This window comes from Dendrobium catenatum, unplaced genomic scaffold (assembly GCF_001605985.2).
Source record: "Dendrobium catenatum unplaced genomic scaffold, ASM160598v2 fragScaff_scaffold_637, whole genome shotgun sequence".
NCBI lineage: Eukaryota > Viridiplantae > Streptophyta > Magnoliopsida > Asparagales > Orchidaceae > Dendrobium > Dendrobium catenatum.
This window is the reverse complement of record NW_021319099.1, coordinates 2,131,338-2,152,792: the sequence shown is the minus strand read 5'-3', so window position 1 is coordinate 2,152,792 and position 21,455 is coordinate 2,131,338. Positions and strand designations below refer to the sequence as shown.

Genomic DNA, 21,455 nt, shown 5'->3' with positions numbered 1-21,455 from the left:
GCCCAACAGCTTTTCACATTTCATTTTTCTTTAAAGTCTCTCTACCTCAACTGTATTAATATGATGATAAAAAAAATCTTTTTTTTATTTAAGGTGTTAAAGTCACTAAAGTTTATTGTATTCTCACAATCTTCATTGAAAAGCTTATTAACAAATATCTCATCCATCTTTATTAAATATCCTCTTATAATAAAAGAGTACAACAATAGTGTTTTTGACTAAAGGAATATAAAATATGGGAGTGTATCCGCATAAAACAAACAATAAAGTGTTCAACAAAAGAGTTTTGTTTAATTTTATATTATAAGAAATGTTTATTGGTCCTTTTGCATACAAAATAATAGAATTAAGTTATACTCAAAATGTAAGAATACCATAACAAATAAATGACATACACGTAAAAGAAAAAAGTATCTTAGAGTAGCATCATCGTAGATACACACCAGTTCAACAATCATTGGTGATTAAATGTTCCATGATAAAGATGTTAAATAACAATGTGTCTATAAATGACACATCAGGTGCAACGTTTGTAGTGGGGTAGGTTTCTATCAAATATCAAAAATTCATATCCCAAAGGCAAGATATTCATCTTCAATTTAACAATCATTTTTGAAACTACGAACCCCACCTATTGAAAACTCTTATCTCAAAAAAAAAAAAAAAGAAGCTATTTTTGAAAAGCATAGTCATGCAATCACTTACATTAAACTGCGCATCAAGATCAGCCTGCCCTTCAATAACCTCAATAAGTTCTTGGATACGCTCTGGAGGAGCGTTATCCCCAAATATGCTAAAACTTTTAAGGAAATCCACAAACATTTTAAATTCTGCACCTGTAACATCCTGCAAACTCTGAGAATAAAAAGGACTATCCATTAAAACCATCCGAGCAGATAATATGTAGATTCAAACCTAAAGTAACTGCTTCTAATGAACAAAAATAAAATTGAGCCTACTTTTTTCACCAAATCGGTGACACGTCTTTCCATCTCAACTTGAGGCTTCAGCAGTTCAGCTTTGAGAGGAAACACCTAGGGCATGTTTTAGCATTTAAGAAAATAAAGAAAAAAGACAGACAAAAGACAATATAACACACAAATTAATACAAGTTGTACCTTTTCTTTAAGGAAAGCAATAACTTTTTCACGGATGTTTTCCATGCCTATCTCAACATGCTTAAATAAAGCTGTTAAAGATGCTACACAATTAAAATTGTAAATTAGATGACAGGATAATAAAAGTTAACATAGCTAAATTTAAAAGAATCAACTATGCTTGCAGAACATTTTGAACCATTCCAGATTGAGAAAAAGAAATTTCATAGTAGCTTTAAAAAGAACTATAGATTTAATGTTTTAGCCGAAGCCATATATCATACTATCCAGCAAAAACTTGAAATCTAATCCAGATATGTAAACTGCCTCATCCTTGTTTGCAATGCGACACAATATAAGTTTTAATTTATAGCAAGCATGCAACTGATATTACCGGGCATGGAAAGATCAACCGGTTGTATTGATATCTATGAAATAGTTTTACTATGATGATCATATAGCAGACACATGTCAAAAAAATTTCTCATAATATAATTTGATAAGAGTGTCATGATTCGCTTAAATTTTGTGATTTGCAATACCTCCTAATTTGTGTAGCACAACAATGGAATATGCATGGCGTTGTAATGAACTAAAATAGCATACTCTAGCCCCATCTTCCATTGTTCCATCTCTCTTGCTAAACAGTGGAGTAGAGAATCCAACAAAATAACAACAGAACATAACATACAGCAATCATGTGCCAAGGATGCACATAACAGTGAATGCAGCACAACAGGAAGTAGTTTTTGAGGAAATAATGAATATTTCCCAACTAACATACAGAAATTATACGTGCCAAGGGGTGCACATACCAGTCAATGCACCACAACAGGAAGTGGTTTTTAAGGAAATAATGAATATTTCCCCGCAGATTAATATGCTACTCCAATTTCATAATAAAAAGCGTAACATTTACATGAGGGATGCTTTAATCACAGATGTTTTTTTCTAAATTTGTTAACTAAAAATAAATTAGCAAATTCAAAAAGTGGTCTTTGGGATTGACTTATACAGCCAGTCCCATAACATAAGCCTAGAAATTTATCATGTGAGACCCAGTCAGGCTGCAGAATTACTTTAAGAAACCCAATAAAGCTGTTCAGGTTAAAGTTACAACTCCCTCAATGGATTCGGATTAACAAACACCTAAAACCAACTTCTTTGCTTCAATTTTCAATTCCAGTGCTAAGGTAAACCAAAGCAGACAAACTTTGCAACAATGACACAGATTAAAACAAATCCATCTAAGGCTCTACATTGAAATGTATCAAAAGTAATTACAAGCTTATTTCTGATGTGAGACAATGTAGAAGTTGTGGAATTGCAGGAATTTAATAAAATTTGTAAAGCTTATCAATTTTAAAATTAATGTTTCAATTCTAGGATTTCTTAGTGGTTGTTTTGCTTTGGCATGCGGTTACAAAATAAATTAGAAGGACAATTAAAATAACATCAAAATTATAGTAAAGCTAGATGCACAAGTAACAAAAATCCACCGGTTAACAATTAAAGAAATCACCTTGAGTTTCCCTCACTCACACTCTTGAGGGCTTTAGCAAAAGAATAATTTGCGCAACAATAATGATGCTACCAAAATAAAGAAGGCGCTTACAGTTTTACTCAAGGAAGGGTTAACCGAAAAAGAGGAGGTCGGTGGATGATGGAGGATTTGCCACTGGATGGGACGTCGATGTTTGTCGAGAGCTGTAGTCAATGAGAAGAAGATATGGGCGATGTAGTCTTCGACGGATTGGTCAATCTCCCAATTGATGTTAAAGAAAGGGGAACAAAGAACATCCACTAATCCTTGATTATCCTAGATGAATCCATGATCATGCTCGGGATCGGCCATAAATGGATAAGTAGGCCGAGGGGTTGTGTATCTTCTTCCTTGGTGGTGTATGAAGCAAGGGAGAGAAGATGGAAGGGGGGAGGGAGGGGTTTGGGTGGTCGACGAAGGCTGGGAGAGAGGCTAGCCTTAATTTCAAATTTTAGGGTTGAGTTGGGGAGGGGAAACCAATTTAAAAATCTAAAATTTAATTTCAGATTTCAAGGAGGGGAAGGAGGGAATAATTCGAAATTCAAATCTCCTCTAATTGGGAATATGTGGAGCGACACACCTTGATGGGAGGGGCTTTGATTGAAAGCAAGTGGGAGAGAATTAATTAGGAGAGAGGGAAAGAGGGGGGGGCGGCCAAGAGAAAGGGGAGAGGGATGGGGGGTGTCCACATTCAATGAATGTGTCTATATGCAATGAATGTGGAATATGGAATTAAATCCAATTTACTTTCAGATTGGTATCAATTAAAAAACTTCCAAAATTAGGTTTAGGCAAATTAGAAAATATTTTGAAATTCAAATTTACTTGAATTTGAATTAAGAGACTTTCCAAATTAATAAGGGCTATTTTAGGAAAGTAATAAAGGGCATTTCGAAATTGAAATCAATGGGATTGGGGAATGGGTTGGCCGGCGGCTAGGGCTTGGGAAGGTGTGGCCGGCGGTGTGGGAGGAGGAGGTTGGGGGGGGGGGACCGGCTGTTTTGATGGGAAAAAGAGGAGGCCGGCGGCTAGGGCTTAGGGTCGTAGGGTTCGGGGGGTGTAGGTGGAGGCCGGCAGTTTGAGGTGGGCGAGGGGGGAGGGGACCGACGGTTTGGGAGGAGGAAGGAGGCCGGCGGTTTGGAGTGAAGCCAAGGAGTAAGGAAGGAGAAGTAGGACGAAACCGAGAACCCACACACTTCCTGCATCTAGCGGGTGTTGCTCTTGCCCTCACCTAAGGACTTCACATCTCTCTAGAGCTTTCAACACTCAAGGGAACTAGAAGGATGAAATTTCATTAATCAATCATCATCCCAGTACAAAATGCTAGGGCCTTCATATATAAGCCTCAAGGAATAAAAGACACAAAGACTAAATTGCCCACAGGGCTACAACACGAACTAATCCCTCTCAGGGGTACAATTGTAAAAACTAGAACATAAACAAAAGAAATACATAAAATGCATCACAAGTAAAGACTCCTAATTATAGTCATCAATCTACGATGCCTCCTCTGATAGGCGCGTCAGAATCTTCTGCTGATGTCCTCATCATTCTCCCCGGGTGGAAAGCTCGACCCCGTCGAGTATGTGTCTCGGGAACTCTCGTACAACTCTAGAAGATTGGGGTCCAATCTTTGTAGCTCATCACAATCAACCCACGTATCCTCTATTTCCGATTTTCCTTTCCATTGAACTAAAAAGCTTTGGTGCCAACCTTCTTTGGTGGAAATGATTTCATCATGAACTATTGCTTCAATTTTCTCCACATTAGGTAAAGAAGGAATATTGGGGAGTGGAGGTAGCCTAGGGTACTTACCAGGTAGATTCACACAAGACTCATCATTTAGTGGATTTGTGGGATTAAACTCTGGTCCCTTAAAGGCTACTAGATCTTTGATGTTAAACGTAAATTTATGTTAAAACTTTCAGGAAGGTCTAGCACATAAGCATTACTATTTATTTTTTAAATTATTTTAAAAGGTCCCGCACTTCTAGCATGTAATTTTTTAACGATTCCTTGGGGGAACCATTCCGGACGAATCCAAACCATTACAAAATCTCCAACTTTGAATTATTTAAATCTTTTTCTGTGATCTGCATTATGTTTATAATTGGCATTGCTTTGTTCAATCTTTTTATTAATTTATCTATGCAATTCCTGGAGATGCGATGTAAATGCAGACGCAGACTCAGATGTTCTAACCTTGGGACACATAGGGATCAAGTTTATAGGCTGTCTAGGTTGGTAAAGTACACAATTTCAACGGGACTTAGACCCGTGGTTCGATTTACAGAGTTATTATAAACAAACTCAGCTATAGGAAGTTTGGAATTTCAATCTCGCACATATTCTCCTACCAAAGTTCTTAAGAGATTACCTAGACTTCTATTAACAACTTCAGTTTGCCCATCTGTTTGGGGATGAAAAGCAGAGGAAAATTAGAGTTTTGTACCATCTTATGTCACAAAATCTTTCAAAAATAACTATCTTGACATCTCAATCAGATATTATGCTTTTAGTAAGTCATGGAGTCTAACAATCTCATCAAAGTATAGTTTCTCAAATTAAGAAGCATCAATATTTTTGGAGCAAGAGAGGAAATGAGCCAGCTTAGAAAAACGGTCAACTACCACATAAATTGAGTCATGCTTTTTAAAGGTCTTAGGTAATCCAAGGACGAAATCCATGCTTACGTCCTGCCAAGGGAAATTGGGTATCGGGAGGGGTGTGTAGAGACATGTATTTTGTTTACGCTATTTAGCTAACTGACAAGTGTGACACATTTTCACCAATTTACTAACATCACGTTTAAGGCTAGGCCAATAAAATCGATGTTTAACATAAGCAATGGTTTTCGCTTAGCCAAAGTGTCCAGCTAAATCTCCTGTGTGTAATTCCCATACGAGGAATTCGCGTAGTGAAGTTTTGGGAATATAGAGCTTTTGTGACTTAAATAGATATCCATCTTCCAATAAGAAGTCATTGACTATATGTTTCCTTAAAGTCAAGGCAGTCTTTATAATCCTCCTTAATTCGTTTGAATCCAATTACTTCGGCTCTCATTTCTCAAGTTGTCATCACTCGACGACTTAATGTGTCTGCCGCTTTATTTTTAGAACCCGCCTTATGTCTGATCAGATATAGGTGTATTCTTACAGGAACTCAACCCAACGGCCATGTCGGGCATTCAGTTTCTTTTGGGAGTTAATGTAACGCAAAGCCTTATGATCAGAGAAGATTACAAATTCTAGCGGGAGCAAATAGTATATCCAATACCTAAGGGACTGAATGATGACATAAAATTCTTTGTCATAGGTAGAGTATCGCTGACTGATATCATTTAATTTCTCACTAAAGTAGGCGACAAGATGTCCTTCTTAGGAAAGGACTCCACCAACACCAATGTCAGACGCATCACAAGTCACTTCAAAAACATTAGAAAAATCAGGTAAGCGCGTGACAGGGGCTTCTACCATTCTCCTCTTGATTTCTGTAAAAGCTTTAGAGGTCAATGTGATCCAATGAAATTCTTCCTTCTTTAGACAATCAGTTATTGGGGCTACAATGTTGCTAAAATTCCTAATAAACTTTCAATAGAATGTGGTCAATCCATGAAAACTCCAAACATCTCTGATATTCTTAGGTTCATGCCACTCATTAATTGCACGCACCTTGCTGATATTCCTTGGGAAGATATAATAAATCCAAGAAAGGTATTTGTGAGGAACATACATTTCTTAGGATTATCATACAATTGTTCTTTCATCAAGACCTCACAAACTTGTCTTAAATAATTCAAATGTTGTTCCACCGAATTGCTGTAGTTCAAAATATCATCAAAGTAAACTACCACAAATTTTCTTAAGGGAGGAGGACCTGAGTTATAACCCTCATAGAAGTACTAGGGGCATTACTAAGGCCAAAAGGCATGACCATCCATCATATAAACCATCCTTAGTATTAAATGCAATTTTCCATTCATCACCAGGACGGATTCTGATCTAGTGATATCCACCCTTGAGATCAATTTTAGAAAAGAGGGAGACTCCGATCATCATGCTTAGCATATCATCCAAACGAGGAATAGGGAAACAATACTTCACCATGATTTTGTTGATTGCGCGACTATCAACACACAATCTCCATGAACCATATTTCTTGGGAGTCAAAAGTCCAGGAACGACACATGGGCTCAGACTTTCTTTAATGAATCCTTGCTGGAGTAAATCATGAACTTGCACTTTTAGGTTAGCATGCTCTTCCGGATTCATACGATAGTGAGGCAGGTTGAGTAGGGAGGCTCCATGCACTAAGTCAATGGCATGTTGGATGTCCCTCATGGGGGAGTTGGTTGGGTAGATCTTCAGGGAACACGTCAGCAAAAGTTTCAAGGAATAGTTTGACCACTTCCGGGATAAGTTCTTCTGTTTCAACAATAGTTTCCCGAGCTACTAAGGCATACATGGGTGATCCTTGAATAAGTTCACCATTTACTTCTTTTGCAGTTAAGAGGTTTAAGCCTTTGTTGGGTTTGATAGGAGTGGGCTTAACTTCCTCTTTAGATGGCTTGGGTTGGGAGGGTAAAAGTTTAATCTTTTTTCATGTTCAAACACACAGGTGTTAGATCTCCAATACATATGGACATCGTTGTCAAATAACCATGGGCGACCTAGGATAATTTGATCAACGTCCATCGTCAATACGTCACACCAAATCTTTTCCTTGTATGCCACAAACTCAATGCGAATAAGGCTCCTATCTTTCACTTCCAAAGCAGTCGAATTGACCCAAGCAACCTTATAAGGGTTTGGATGGGGGGTCAATTTCAGATTAAGTTTGGAAATCATGGTGGAAGAGACAACGTTAATACAGCTTCCACTATCAATAATGACCTTGCAGTTCTTGTCACCAATCTTGGTGAAGGTGTGGAAGATGTAAGTTCTACACCAGTCGTCTCTCAGCTTAGATTGCGACAAAGAACACCTAACAACTTGTGACTCAATGTGATTCATCTTTTGCAGATACTGAATCACAGCGGTGTCCTCTTCACAAAAGAAGTCTTCCTCATCATCAATGTGATGCACCAATTCAGTATCAAGCTCACCCTCGTCAACGACAACCTCTTCAATTATGGTGACTTTATATGGACTGGAACAATGTGAGACAATATGTCCATAACCATGACACTTAAAACACTTGGTTCCAGAGTTAGTTTTATGTGTCTCACGCTCAGGAGTCCTACCCTTGTAATCAGGGCGGGGTTGGAATTGGCCAGTAGAGGCCAGCCATAAAACTAGGTGGTTTGTTTTGAGGTTGACTGGAGGAAGTTTTAAAAGGAGGTGGACGAGAGTCTGGTTTCCTAGAATGGGACTGAGCCCTAAACTCTTCAAGGAAGCTGCAAGCGGCTTCCAGAGTAGTAATTCCTGTTGCGAAAAGTTCATTACAGATGTCTTCCCTAAGGCCAGCTCTAAACATGAAAAAAATTTGAGCAGGTGTAATGGTTTCTTCGCCACTATAAGGAATCATGTAATCATCAAAGGAAGAAAAGTAATCTTTCACGGGTATATTACCCTGAGTCAGCCAATTCCATCTATCTAAGAGGCTAAGGTAGTAGAACGGAGGAAGGCATTTTTGCTTGAGCTCTTGCTTCATAGCTCTCCAATCAGTGATGGGGTACTTTCCTCGAGCTTCACGCATGTTTTCAAGGTTTGTCCAATATTGACTAGCTCTCCTAGTAAGCTTCATTTCGAGAAAACTAACCTAACTAGCTTCTGATATATTATACCATTTGAAATAGTTATCCATCCCTTTAAGCCAATCCAGAAAGACTTGTGGGTCGAGAGTACCATCATAGGAAGGGGGATTTATTCGGATGTTCTTGAGTAATTATGCGTCATTATCTCGCCAATTGGGGTCATGACCTACGGGTTCACGATTGGGCCTATGGTTGTTATGACGGTAGGGATCTCGTAGAGGTCAGTCATAAGCTCGAGCCTCTTCAACATAAGGGGAAGGAGGCCTAGAAGGGGTGTACATCATGTGGTTTCCTAACCTTTCAAGGTTGTCTAAACGTTCTCCAGCTTGACAGCGAAAATTAGCTAACTCACCTTGGCTATCTCTAAGTTGTTGGGTCACAGTTCCTAATTATCCTATAATAAAGTCTCAAGTATGCTGAATTTGGTTTGGGTCCATTGACTAAAGTTGGGTAACTAACGCAGACACAACAATAATATAAAGATGATGTACGGAGGTAGATGCAAGCTATGATGTCTACTAAAAGCAAGTAGGGAATCCAAGAATGCAACTAAGACACAACTATGCTCTGATACCAAGATGATGTGAAACAATGTAGAAGTTATGGAATTACAGGAATTTAATAAAATTTGTTAAGCTTGTCAATTTTAAAATTAATGTTTCACAAGATTAGATTCTAGGATTTCTTAGTTTTTTTTATTTGGCATATGGTTATAAAATAGATTAGATGGACAATTAAAAAACATCAAAATTATAGTAAAGCTAGATGCGCAAGTAACAAAAATCCACTGTTTAACAATTAGAGCAATCACCTTGAATTTCCCTCACTCACACTCTTGAGGGCTTTAGTGGAAGAATAATTTGCGCAACAATAATGATGCTACCAAAATACATAAGGTGCTTATAGTTTTATTCAAGGAAGGGTTAACCGAGAAAGAAGAGGTTGGTGGATGATGGATGATTTGCCACTGGATGGGACGCCGATGTTCGTCGAGAGCGGTAGTCAATGAGAAGAAAATCCGATTGACGTAGTCTTCTACAGATTGGTCAATCTTCCAGTTGATGACAAAGAAGGGGGAACGAAGAACATCCACTAATCCTTCATTATCGTAAACAAATCCATGATCTTGCTCGGGATCGGCCATGCATGGAGAAGTAGGCCGAGGGGTTGTGTATCTTCTTCCTTGGATAATGTATTGAAGCAAGGGAGAAGAGATGGAAGGGAGGAGGGAGGGGTTTAGGTGGTGGCCAAGGCTAGGAGAGTGGCTAGCCTTAATTTCAGATTTTAGGGTTTAGTTTGGGGAGGGAAAACCAATTTAAAATTTTGAAATTTAATTTCAGATTTCAAGGTGGGGAAGGAGGGAATAATTCGAAATTCGAATCTCCGCTAATTGAGAATATGTGGGGCGGCACACCTTGATGGGAGGGGCTTTTATTGAGAGCAATAGTGGGAGGGAATTAATTAGGAGAGAGGGAAAGAGGCAATGTATGTGAAAGGGGAGAGGGATGGAGGGTGTCCACAATCAACGAATGTGTCTACATGCAATGTATGTGAAATTTCGAATTAAATCCAATTTAATTTCATATTGGTATCAATTAGGGGAACTTCCAAAAATAGGTTTAGGCTAATTAGGAAAGATTTTGAAATTTAAATTCATTTAAATTTGAATTAAGAGACTTTCCAAATAATAAAGGGCTATATTAGGATAGTAATAAAGAGCATTACGAAATTGAAATCAGGGTATTGGGGGATGGGTTGGCTGGCGGCTAGGGCTTGGGAAGGTGTGGCCGGCGGTGTGAGAGGAAGTGGTGGGGGAAAACTGGCGGTTTGTATGGGAAAAGGGGGAGGAGACCGGCGGCTAAGACTTAGGGCCGTAGGGTTGGGGGGTTTGAAGGTGAAGGTTTGCAGTTTGAGGTGGAGAGGGGGGAGGAGATCGGCTATTTGGGAGGAGGAAGGAGGTCGGCGTTTGGAGGGAAGCCAAGGAGGAAGGAAGGTGAAGTAGGACGAAACCGAGAGCCTGGACACTTTCTACGGCTAGCGGGTGTTGCTCTTGCTCTCACCTAGGACTTCACCTCTCTCTAGAGCTTTCAACACTCAAGGGAACTAGAAGGCTGAAATTTCATTAATCAATCATCATCCAATACAAAAGCTAGGGTCTTCATATATAGGCCTCAAGGAACAAAAGACACAAAGACTAAATTGCCCACTGGGCTACAACACGAACTAATCCCTCACAGAGGTACATTGGTAAAAACTAGAACATAAATAAAAGAAATACATAAAATGCATCACAAGTAAAGACTCCTAATCATAAACGTCGATGTACGATGCCTCATTTGATAGACGCGCCAGAATCTCCTTCTAATGTCCTCATCAATTTCATTACTAACAGTCCATAGCTACACTTCCCAAAGATCTCAACCATTCAAATTGCTATCATCTCTTTTAATCACCATGGTACTCTCTCCTGCCTGTCTTCTCCACCTCTCCTTCACTAAAACGAGAATAATTCATCCTCTCTCAATCATCTCATGTTCCTTTACTCCACCAACCATAAACTCTAGCTCTCATCAAGAACCTATCTCCCCACGACAAAAGCAGTCGAATATAAAACCAACAAAAAATGCAGCAGGGCTTATCACTTTGGTTCACATCAAGTTCATAAGTAATTTTGTAGTGTTTAAGTACTCTTTCTAGATTTTAGGAACGGGACAAGTATGGTATGGGAAACAGATCAACCAACCAGGCGAACCACACCCTGGGCACAAAGACAGAGATTTGAACATTGGTGCTAATGTAGTCAGACTTGTCATGAGAAGAGTCATCTGGTGACTATCAGAGATAAGTTTGGATAGCTTCTTGTTGATTACCATCTTCAGTTTCATCTTCTCCATCGCCGATTGATGGGGACATCAGAGCGTGGAAAGTCTATCAGAGACGTGGCCGTCGATCTACGACCATGATTGAGTCGATGTATTTCTAAGTCGCATTATTTATTTTCTTTATTATTATGTCATGTTGTATTTGCTTTATTAGTGTTTTCATTTTTACCCCTTAAGGGAGGTTGTATGTAAGCCCAGTGGGCGTCATCGTCTTTTAATTTTCTTGAGTCTTTTGTACGAGGCTATATATAGCCCCATTGTTCTTTTTTCATGTTAATGAATGAATCATTAAAAAAACTTTTGCCATTGCATGAGTTCTTGGAGAGATCTTGAGAGTGCTTGGAGATAGATCCCTAGGAGAGGGAATCCGGATCACCCACCAACCTTGGAGACGGCCGGGTTCGTGGTTCTCTTCGTATCTAGTTTTCCCTTTCCCTTAGTCACCTAGCCGTCGGCCACCTAACCCACTTCCCCACCCCAAACCGCCGGTCATCATAGCCTCCTCCCTCACTCCACCGAAACTCCCCACTAAGACCCACCATGTCGCCGGCCCTATTCCCTCCTCTTCTCCTCCATCCTTGCTTACATTGATTCCTTTCCTAATTGGATTGATTAATTTAGGTAACTCAATAACTTGTCAAATTCAAATTTATTTGAATTTGAAAAGTTACCTAAAATATCATTCCTATTTTAGGAAACTTTCCAAATCCTTTCCTTTTGAATTAAAGTTAAATTAGGATGAAATATTTCATCCTAAATTTAATTCCATAACTTAAGGAAGCATTAAAAGCTTCATTAATCTCTCTCCCTATCCCATTAAGCCGTCGGCCCCCTCCTTGGCCAAAAATCCATTCCTCTCTTGGAGACAATTCAAACTTCTCCACCTCCTTGGCCAAAAATTCCTAACCCCCATTATTTGATTTATTTCCAAAGGAGAAGCTCTCCTTTTGGAAATACATTAAAGCCTCCCCCATCCCCTAATACCGCCGGCCTCCTCTCTCCTATATGCCCCCTCTCTTTCTTTCCAATCTCCCTCCCCCACATTAAATCCTTTCCCCTTTGTTCCGAAGCAAGGTTCTCCACAAAGATTTTGGCAAGGGATTTTTTTCATACTTTCTCCAACATTTGAAGGCTTGAAAGAACACTTTTCTTTCAAGAAGAAATTCTTGAGGAAGACCAAAGAAAAAGGGGACGTCGTCTACAACACATCCATCCTTTGACGTGATATATGGCCGATCCAAATCTTGATTATGGCATCACCTACTCTATAGCTCATTCATTGTCCAACAATTTCTCTTTTAGAATACCTTGTTTTCTCTATCCCTCGCTCTCGATGTATTTCGACATTCTGCATATGCTTCCCCTTATCCATCTAATCATTCCACCCCATGAATCTCTTTTTCACTCTTACCATTTATATCAATCTATCCGAAAACCATGAAATGGACTATAAAATTAGCGAAACAACAAGAAATACAAATTTCCACAAGATAAAGAAGGCCAAAAAAATAGTTGATGGGGACATCAGGGCATGGAACGTACATTAGAGGCGTGGCCGTCGATCTACGGCCACAATTGCGTCGATGTATTTTTGAGTTATTTCATGTATTTGTTTTATTATATTATTTTTTATTTATGAGTATTTGTTTTTCTTTATTATGTTATATAGCTTTTATTATTTATGTATTTCTTGCTTTCCCGTTTTACCCTTTTATTAATGGAGGTCGTATGTAAGCCCTAGGGGCATTGTCATCCATTATTTTCTTGAGTTGTTGTACAAGGTTATTTATAGTCCTTATGTTCTTCTTCTAAGGTTAATGAATGATTGAATGATAAAAAAAATTTATGTTATTGCTTGAGTTCTTGAGAGATCTTGAGAGTGCTTGGAGAGAGAGCGAGATCCCTAGGAGAGGGAATTTGAATAACCCACCAACCTTAGAGACGGTCAGATTCGTGGTTCTTCTTCTTTATCTTGTTGTCACCCTTTCTTCATCCCATAGCCGTCGGCCAAGGGTTCTCCTGGACCCTAAGACGCCGGCCATCTAGCCCCACCACCACCGGCCGGCTACCTTGGCTTCTTCCCCCTCCCTACGTGCCACCACGCCTTTCCTAAATTAGATTTCATGATTTTTAGTAACTCTACTTATGATTAAATTCAAATTTATTTGAATTTGAAATAGTTGCCTAATTTATGAAATCCTATTTTAGGAAACCTACTAAATCCCTTCATATTTAAATTATAAATTAAGATGGGAAGAGATATTTCTTTCGAAACTTAATTCAATAATTTAAGTAAGCATTAAAGACCTCATTAAACTCCTCCCTCCCAAGCAACGGCCCTAGCTTCCTTTTCCCCTCTTGAGTGCCATTACCTATTCTAGATTGACATTATTAGGATAGATTTTGAATTCAAATCCACCTAATTTGAAATTTAAAATCTTTCCTAAATTATTAAATCTATTTATAAAAAATTTCCTAATTGACCCTCTACTCAAATCCTAATCAAATTTAATTCCTAATCAAATTTAAATTAAATTTGATTGAAGCCTTTTGCCTTATGAAGAGTTCTCTTATTTGAAAGGTGTTTAATTCCTCCCCAATTAACTCCAAACCCTCATTATAGCTGACGGCCCCTCTCTCCTACCCGCCCCCTATCTTGGTCCCAATCCCCTCTCTCCTTGCCATTAATTCTCCCTCTCTTTGGAATAATTTCAAATTCCAAACACCTAAATCCTCCACACTCAAATCTGAAATTCAAACTTCAGATTTTGATTATTCTCCTCCTCTAACCTAACCCTAATGCCAACGTGTGGTTCCCCAACTATGGTCGGCCATCTCTCCCCCTCTTTCCCTTTGGAATTTGCAAGATGAGATCCTCTCTCTCCATAGGAACTTTCAAGGGAAGTACCAATTAGAGTTTTCAACACTTCAACACTAGAGAAACTTCTTTCTCTCTAAGTTGAACCTTCAAGGAAGCTACAACGCACTTCTTCAACATTTTAACTACGTGTTCCGGATGTTGACAAAGGTGACTTCTTCCCCTTTTTAATTACCTTCCTAATCCCCTAATCTTGTAGGTATGACGATTCACAAAGGGCCGTGCTTCACCTTTGTCTAAGCTTAGTAAACGTAGGGTTTTGTTTCGTCGTTGCCCAAAGCCTAGTAAACGTAGGATTGAATGTACTTTCAATGCTTCTAATCTTATTGTTAGATTAGGGATTTTGTTGAAAGCTGTTCCATTTGCATGTTGTTGAATCTCTTTGTTGTTTTGATAATTCAAGTGCTTATTGTGCAACTTGGCCTAAACGGAAATGACCGCTCTTAACTTTTATTTTGTCATTTTAATTTGCTAATAGTTCTAATCATAATTGTTTTTATGAAGAAATCGTGCAAGTTCTTATCATATCACTTTAAACATTGTAGTCCTACATTAATAGTAATCAAGAACAATGTGTATATTTTAAAGGATTCCACAACAAGAAAACCTACAGTCCTCAAAATACAGAGCTTCATGTTTCAATATAGCTAGTTGAATCTTAACTTTCGAAAAAAAAAAGTTTTGATACAAGAAACATAGCACAAGGGAGATTAATTCTAACAAGAATCTTAATAACAACATATGATTAGCAATGCCTTAGTCAGAATTAGTCAAATCAATAGTTGATAATCACCATTAACATCCTGTCTTAAAAGAGACAAAACAGCTTTATGGACTGCATCACGCTCAACATTCTCCTCTGCAATATGTGAAGGTAAATAGTTCAGCAATTTGGAGGAAGAGAGGAGTCCCAAAGCACAAGTCTATAGAGTACCACAAGCAAGAAGTTGACCAAGGACATCCACAATCTTCGAAACATGATCTGGATTATCTTTGCAGAGAAGAGGAAGGCCTCGAATTGCCTGTACTCTCACCTGCCCCCAAAATAAACAGCTTTACTCTTAAAAAATTTCAATCAAACCTATTAACACCAAAAAGTTATAAAAAATATAGTCTCCGATAAAAGTCAAAACAGCATTCAACAGTAAATGATAGCAGATGGCCACCCATCCTTCTAATATAAACTTCAAAACAAGAATCAAATGCTATAAATTAATGCATAACAATTGACATATATAAAGAAAACATAAAAAAATGGAGTAAAATGATTAAAGCAAAACAATCAATCATTTTGCACAGTTGAATCTTGCCCTTAATGACTTCATCATCATTAGAACTATCAATTCTCATTATGGATTCAGTCCGTATGAGTGTTGCATGCCATGTTAAAAACCTATTATACATAAATCTTTGTGTAGAAATTCTATCTATGTCATATATAGTTTTTTGCTTTTCCATCCTAATGATTCAAAAATGAAGTTATTTATTTCTAATGTGTGCTGAGAATTTGACTCTTGATGAGATAAAATGGAGAAAAATGATTCATGTAGCCAACCCCATGTAGAGGGATAAAGGCTTGATGTCATCATCATAACATTTAATATAGTCATTCCTCAATATATCCTCTTAGTTACGCCACACATCAATCTTAATATTGGTTGGTCCCATAAGCCCAATTGTGTTCAAATATTCTAAACTGGCATATCAATGATTTAATGATAACAAATATTTATTGGTGTCATCTAATGATTTGTTATTTGTTTAACGGCTTAATTAATTAAGCATCCAACCACGAAGATGATGAACCTAGTGCCAAGCATGCTTGAGGCTCTTGCAGTCTAAAAAAAAGCTTCAAATGGGAAAAAATTCAGCAAGCCTCAGAAATTCAACAAAGAAAAATTGCTTGGGGCTTACTTAAGGTAATTATGTTTTCAGTGTAATGACTATAAATAATATTGCAGATAAAGATGCTTGAACACACATAAAAGCTTATAGCATATATGTAATGTAAACTATTATAAAAGTGGCTTACGATTCTCCTAATATAAAGTTCTAGCCATTCATTACATATTACTAATATTTAATCTAAGCCCAATATTATATTCTTAAGTGCTACTCTAATATACTACCACTTCATTAATTTTTTGCACAAATTTTGTTTCCACTAATTATTAAGAGCTTTATTATAATGTTCTTAAGCTCTTTCTTATAACTATATTCTGCTTTATGACCTTACCAATTAAATTAACTTTTATCTCTTCAACTACTACGCCTATTAAATTAGTGTTTTTTTATTATTTCAACTTTGTCATTTCATTCCTACTCATCTCGCTTTCCCTCCCTCCCTCACACTAACCCTTCTGCCTTCTTCCAAACGCATGGTAACACTTTGTTTTATTCTACATTGCTTCCAGAACACCTGTGGAATCATCAAGCTGAAACGCTTATGGCTCCCAAATGCATCGTAGCCCTTTGTCTTCTCCTCAGTCTCTTCTAAGTCACAAACACATCAAAACCCTTCATCTTATCCTCTATCACTTCGAAATGGCCTTCTGATTCAAACTTTAAAAGCTGTGGATCATTTTGTGATGCAAATTCCCTTATAAACTCCTCTTCTCCTTAACACAATGACGGCCACGCCAATGACTTCCCTAGCATGCTCCCAAGACAACTTTTGCTTTTATTTGTTGTCAATAGTTTATGGAATTTGGCTGAGAACATAAGGAGAGTAGAGAAGATGAGGGGTCAATGGCACATCATCATCAGGAGAATTGCTCGGGTTATTAAACCCTTTCATTAAAGGTGTGTTTGGAAGATGAAAATTTGAATCACAATCAATTAACAACAACAAGCCTTTATCCCACTACGTGGTGCCGACTACATGAATCTTTTTTCTCTATTGTGTCCAGTTAAGAGTGGAATTCTCATTTAAATCTATTAAAGAAATATCATTTCTAATATTTTCTAACCAAGTCTTTTTAAGTCTACATCTACATCTCTTAACATAAGCCAAATCTAATACACCTACTCTCCTAACCGAATCATCAAAAGGCCGAAATTTTATATGACCAAAGCATCTAAGGCAATTCTCTCTAATCTTATCTACCACTGTAACAAATCCAACCTTTTCACTTATATGATCATATTGAGAAATTGTTTATGGCTAGGATCAGTTTATTCCTTCTTCGAGATCATATAAAACCATTTTTAATTTTCCATTACAAAATCATCAATTTTAGATTCATGAATTTCATTCTTTAAGCATAAACCTAAGAGTTTTCTTAGTTTTACATGGTATTGTTTATAATTATTTACTTGACACACATAATTGATAAAATTTTTGCCCAAATGGTGAGGTTATTTTATTTGATTTATAAGAATGGCTTGCTTTAATCCATTTAAAATGTAACATATATGTTGCACAAAATTAATTCACAATTTGGATGTCACTCTTGCATTTATAATTTTTTTTGCAGAGTTGCAAACCTGGATTAATCTTAAATACATCTGCATATAATTCATGTTCATAATTTTCTCTAGAACATTTATATTGTTAAAATTTTACTAATTTATTATTGAGTTCTAGAAAACTATATTTTAGCACCAATATGCCTGAGTTCAGACCCAGTATCATATCATTTTCACCATCGGTCTAAGATTTTTTTTTGTTTTTGTTTCCTCCAGTAATATAAAGTTTTATGTTCTTGTTATGGATTCCGTTCTTCTTGTTTCCGCTGTTTAGTGATTGGATGGACTGCTTAGATGCAAACTTCTTCCAACTAATGTTGCCTTTCTGTTTCAAATAATTTAGTTTTTGGATTTAGTCAATTAAAATTTCAAATCGACAAAATATTCTTCTCCAATTATACTATATTTTAGGGAAATTCCAAATAGAAATTGGAAGTTCTGCAGTGAAGATGCCAATAAGAAATATGAAAATAAGAGATCTTTATTCGAAACAAAAACATAAGAAGAAATAAGGTTAAAAAATTTATGAAATGTTTGGTCAAGAAACACATCTCTTCATATTTTGCTTCTTTTATTGATTTGTAATTTGGGTAGGTAAGTGCCCCATCATTCAAAATTCTTCATATTTTGCTTATTTTATTGATTTGTTATTTGGGCAAACTGCTATAGTTTGATGATTTCTCCACCAAAATATGATTGTTTCTAATGTGAGAGAACATCCTGGATAGTACATTTTTCACAATTACACATCATACTATTAAAGTTTGTCAATAATTTTATGGATTTGAGCTGCATAAAAGTTGAAGTGCTATTGGTTAGGAATGATGCCAATTTCATATGGTTATTAGAAATGTTCTAATTCATGTTGATATTTTCCTAGGATGCACTGACACGCCTCTTAAAGAGGGTATGCAGTGTCGGACACGTGTCGGACATGGACACGGCATAGACACGTGTCCTACACGGCATTGGAGTGTCGCAATTTAAAAAATTTAAATTAAAATCGGACACGCGTGTCCGGTTATTAAATGATAAAATCGTTCATTCTATTTAGCCTTTTCCGCAAACTAGAAGCCCTATTTTTCCGATCCATGAAAGAAATTTTCTAGGGCGGACCGGGAGAGCTCGCAGTCGACGCCAAACGGAGCCCGTTGCCTTCGCCTCTCGTTCCTTCGTCATCTCTGCTCAAGCCGAGGCCAAGGAGAGCTTGTCTTTCCCAATCCTTCATTCTTGCGTGATTTCTGCAGTCATCCGAGGCAAAGTTCGCAATCAAGGCCAAACAGAGCACCTTCTGCGCGCAAGAGAGCCAAAACCTGTAAGTGGATTTCACCATTTCTTCTCTTCATTGTTGAAAAACCTAATGTACATGCTCGGTATTGCTAGGTACATGCTCGGTACTGCTAAGTACATGCTCGGTACCATTCAGTACATGCTCGGTACTGCTCAGTACATGCTCGGTACCATTCAGTACATGCTCGGTACTGCTCAATACATGCTCGGTATAGCAAGGTACATACTCTGTACCACTCGATATCTTCCCATACAAACAACTTACGAACTTTAAAAACAAGCATAACTTCAAAATTACTCTTACAATAAAATTTTGTTTCGGGGGAACTGCCCCCGGAAACCCTCTCAGGGGCGCTGCCCCTTGACCCCGCAACCTGACCGGGCAGGTCGAACCCCGCCAGGGGGCAGCACCCCCTTGGACCCCCAGCAGACCGGTATATTGTTGTATTCATGTTGTCTTATTATTAGGATATTTTGATTTCACTTCATATCAATTTAATTTAATTTATTCATATGTATGATTGGTTTGTTAGCAAAATGAGCTCGGATGCTGGCGGGAGTGGATTAGGTGAAGGTTCAAAAGAGTCATCTGTAGAAACTGATAAGCCGTTATGGATTCATGTTACAAAGTTAGGAAAAACATTTGAAGGAGGAGGGAATGTGTCATTCAAATGCAATTATCGTGGTGGCACCTACAAAAGATCTTATTCTAGGGTGAAGGCACATCTACTTAAAATTTCTGGCCATGGAATAAAAATGTGACCTAAGATTACTACATCGCAGTTGATTGAAATGAACAGACTAGTTGATGAAGCTGAATATAGGATCCAAAGGACACTCCCTAAAGAGATACCCTTGTCATCTACTCATGGCTCATCCCACACTTCTTCCTCATCTGTGAGAGTTGATCAAGCTTTATCATTTAAAAGTGAAGGATATGAAACAAAGAAAAAAAAGGAGTAGCCAGTAGTCCTCTAGAGAAGGCTTTTAATTTGCAGCAACGAGAGGAATTGGATGGTGAAATAACAAGAATGTTTTTTTCAGCGGGACTTCCTTTCAACCTTACAAGAAATCCTCATTATAAAAATGCATTCATTTTTGCATGTAACAACAACCTCGTAGGATATGTTTCACCTGGCTATAATGCATTAAGATCAAAATTATTTGAAAGAGAAAGAGCACATATTGAGACATTGCTTGAACCAACAAAAAGAGTGTGGAAAGAAAAAGGTGTTAGTTTGGTGTGTGATGGTTGGACAGATCCTCAAAGAAGACCCCTTATTAATTTCATGGCCATTACAGTGAATTACCCAATGTTCATTAAAGCAGTAAATTCTGAAGGAGAATACAAGGATAAACATTTTATTGTCAATTTGATTAAAGAGGTGATAGTCATGATTGGGCCTTCAAATGTTGTGCAGGTTATTACAGATAATGCATCAATGTGTAGAGCTCCAGGATTATAAGTGGAGCAAACTTATCCCCATATATTTTGGACACCCTGTGTTGTGCACACTTTAAATCTTGCTCTAAAAAATATTTGTGCAGCAAAGAATACAGAGGCTAATGAAATCATCTATGCTGAATGTCATTGGATAACAGTGGTTGCAGATGATGTTGTTCTGATCAAAAATTTTATTATGAACCATTCGATGAGACTTTCAATGTTTAATGATTTCTCCCACTTGAAAATGTTAGCTGTTGCTGAAACTCATTTTGCCTCTATAATAATCATGTTTAGAAGATTCAAATAAATTAAAAATGCTCTTCAATCTATGGTAATTAGTAAGAAGTGGTCTTGCTATCGAGAAGATGATGTTGAGAATGCAAGATATGTTAAAGAAAAGGTCTTAGATGATTTGTTGTGGGATAATGTAGACTACATTTTGGCTTTCACTTATCCAATTTATGATATGTTGAGAGAGGCTGACACAGATAAATCATGCCTACATTTGATTTATGAGATGTGGGACTCTATGTTAGCAAAAGTGAAAGAAATTATATACAGACATAAAAGAAAGTCACATGATGAAGACTCAAATTTTTAGAGCATTGTCTATATCATTCTTGAAGATAGGTGGAGCAAAAGCAACACATCTTTGCATTGTTTGGCTCATTCATTAAATCCAAGGTATATTTATATACATCCTTTAAATTAATTTAAATTTGTTGGTAAATGAACAGATAATTTTCTATGCTTTATATTATTTGAAAGTATTCAAGTAAAGAATGGCTTCAAGAAGACCCTCAACGTGTCTCACCACAAAAAAGATTTAGAAGTTTCAAATATGAAAAAGATATGCCTGAAAAGATATTTCCCAAATGAGGAGGAGAGAAGAAAAATTAATATAGAACTTGCAAAGTTCTTTGGATATTTAGAGGATTTTGGTGATCAAGAATCTTTGGTTGATAGATGGAGGATGGATCCAAAAATGTGGTGGGAAGCTTCAGCACCGCTTCTTCAAACAATAGCAATAAAACTTCTTGGTCAAGTATCATCCTCTTCCTGTTGTGAGAGAAATTGGAGCACATACTCATTTAT

At 37.4% G+C, this 21,455-nt stretch overlaps 2 protein-coding genes across 4 annotated transcripts in view; one reads left to right on the top strand and one right to left on the bottom strand.

Moving 5' to 3' along the window:
* Positions 1 to 21,455, bottom strand: part of LOC110102591 (apoptosis inhibitor 5-like protein API5) — a 79,746-nt gene that overhangs the window by 46,941 nt on the left and 11,350 nt on the right. The window contains exons 3-7 of one of the 3 annotated variants that reach the window (XM_020830976.2): positions 15,090 to 15,189; positions 14,949 to 15,014; positions 1,119 to 1,201; positions 960 to 1,034; positions 706 to 855 (exon numbers count right to left, since the gene is read on the bottom strand). In XM_020830976.2, coding sequence (XP_020686635.1) covers positions 706 to 855; positions 960 to 1,034; positions 1,119 to 1,201; positions 14,949 to 15,014; positions 15,090 to 15,189 — 474 coding nt within the window. The remainder of the gene's footprint in view (positions 1 to 705; positions 856 to 959; positions 1,035 to 1,118; positions 1,202 to 14,948; positions 15,015 to 15,089; positions 15,190 to 21,455) is intronic. The other 2 variants (XM_020830977.2, XM_028695471.1) reach the window with 2 other exon arrangements.
* LOC110102601 lies at positions 20,203 to 20,667 on the top strand. The gene is made up of 2 exons (XM_028695474.1): positions 20,203 to 20,334; positions 20,386 to 20,667. Exons 1-2 carry the CDS (start codon positions 20,203 to 20,205, stop codon positions 20,665 to 20,667), a joined length of 414 nt encoding a protein of 137 aa, XP_028551307.1.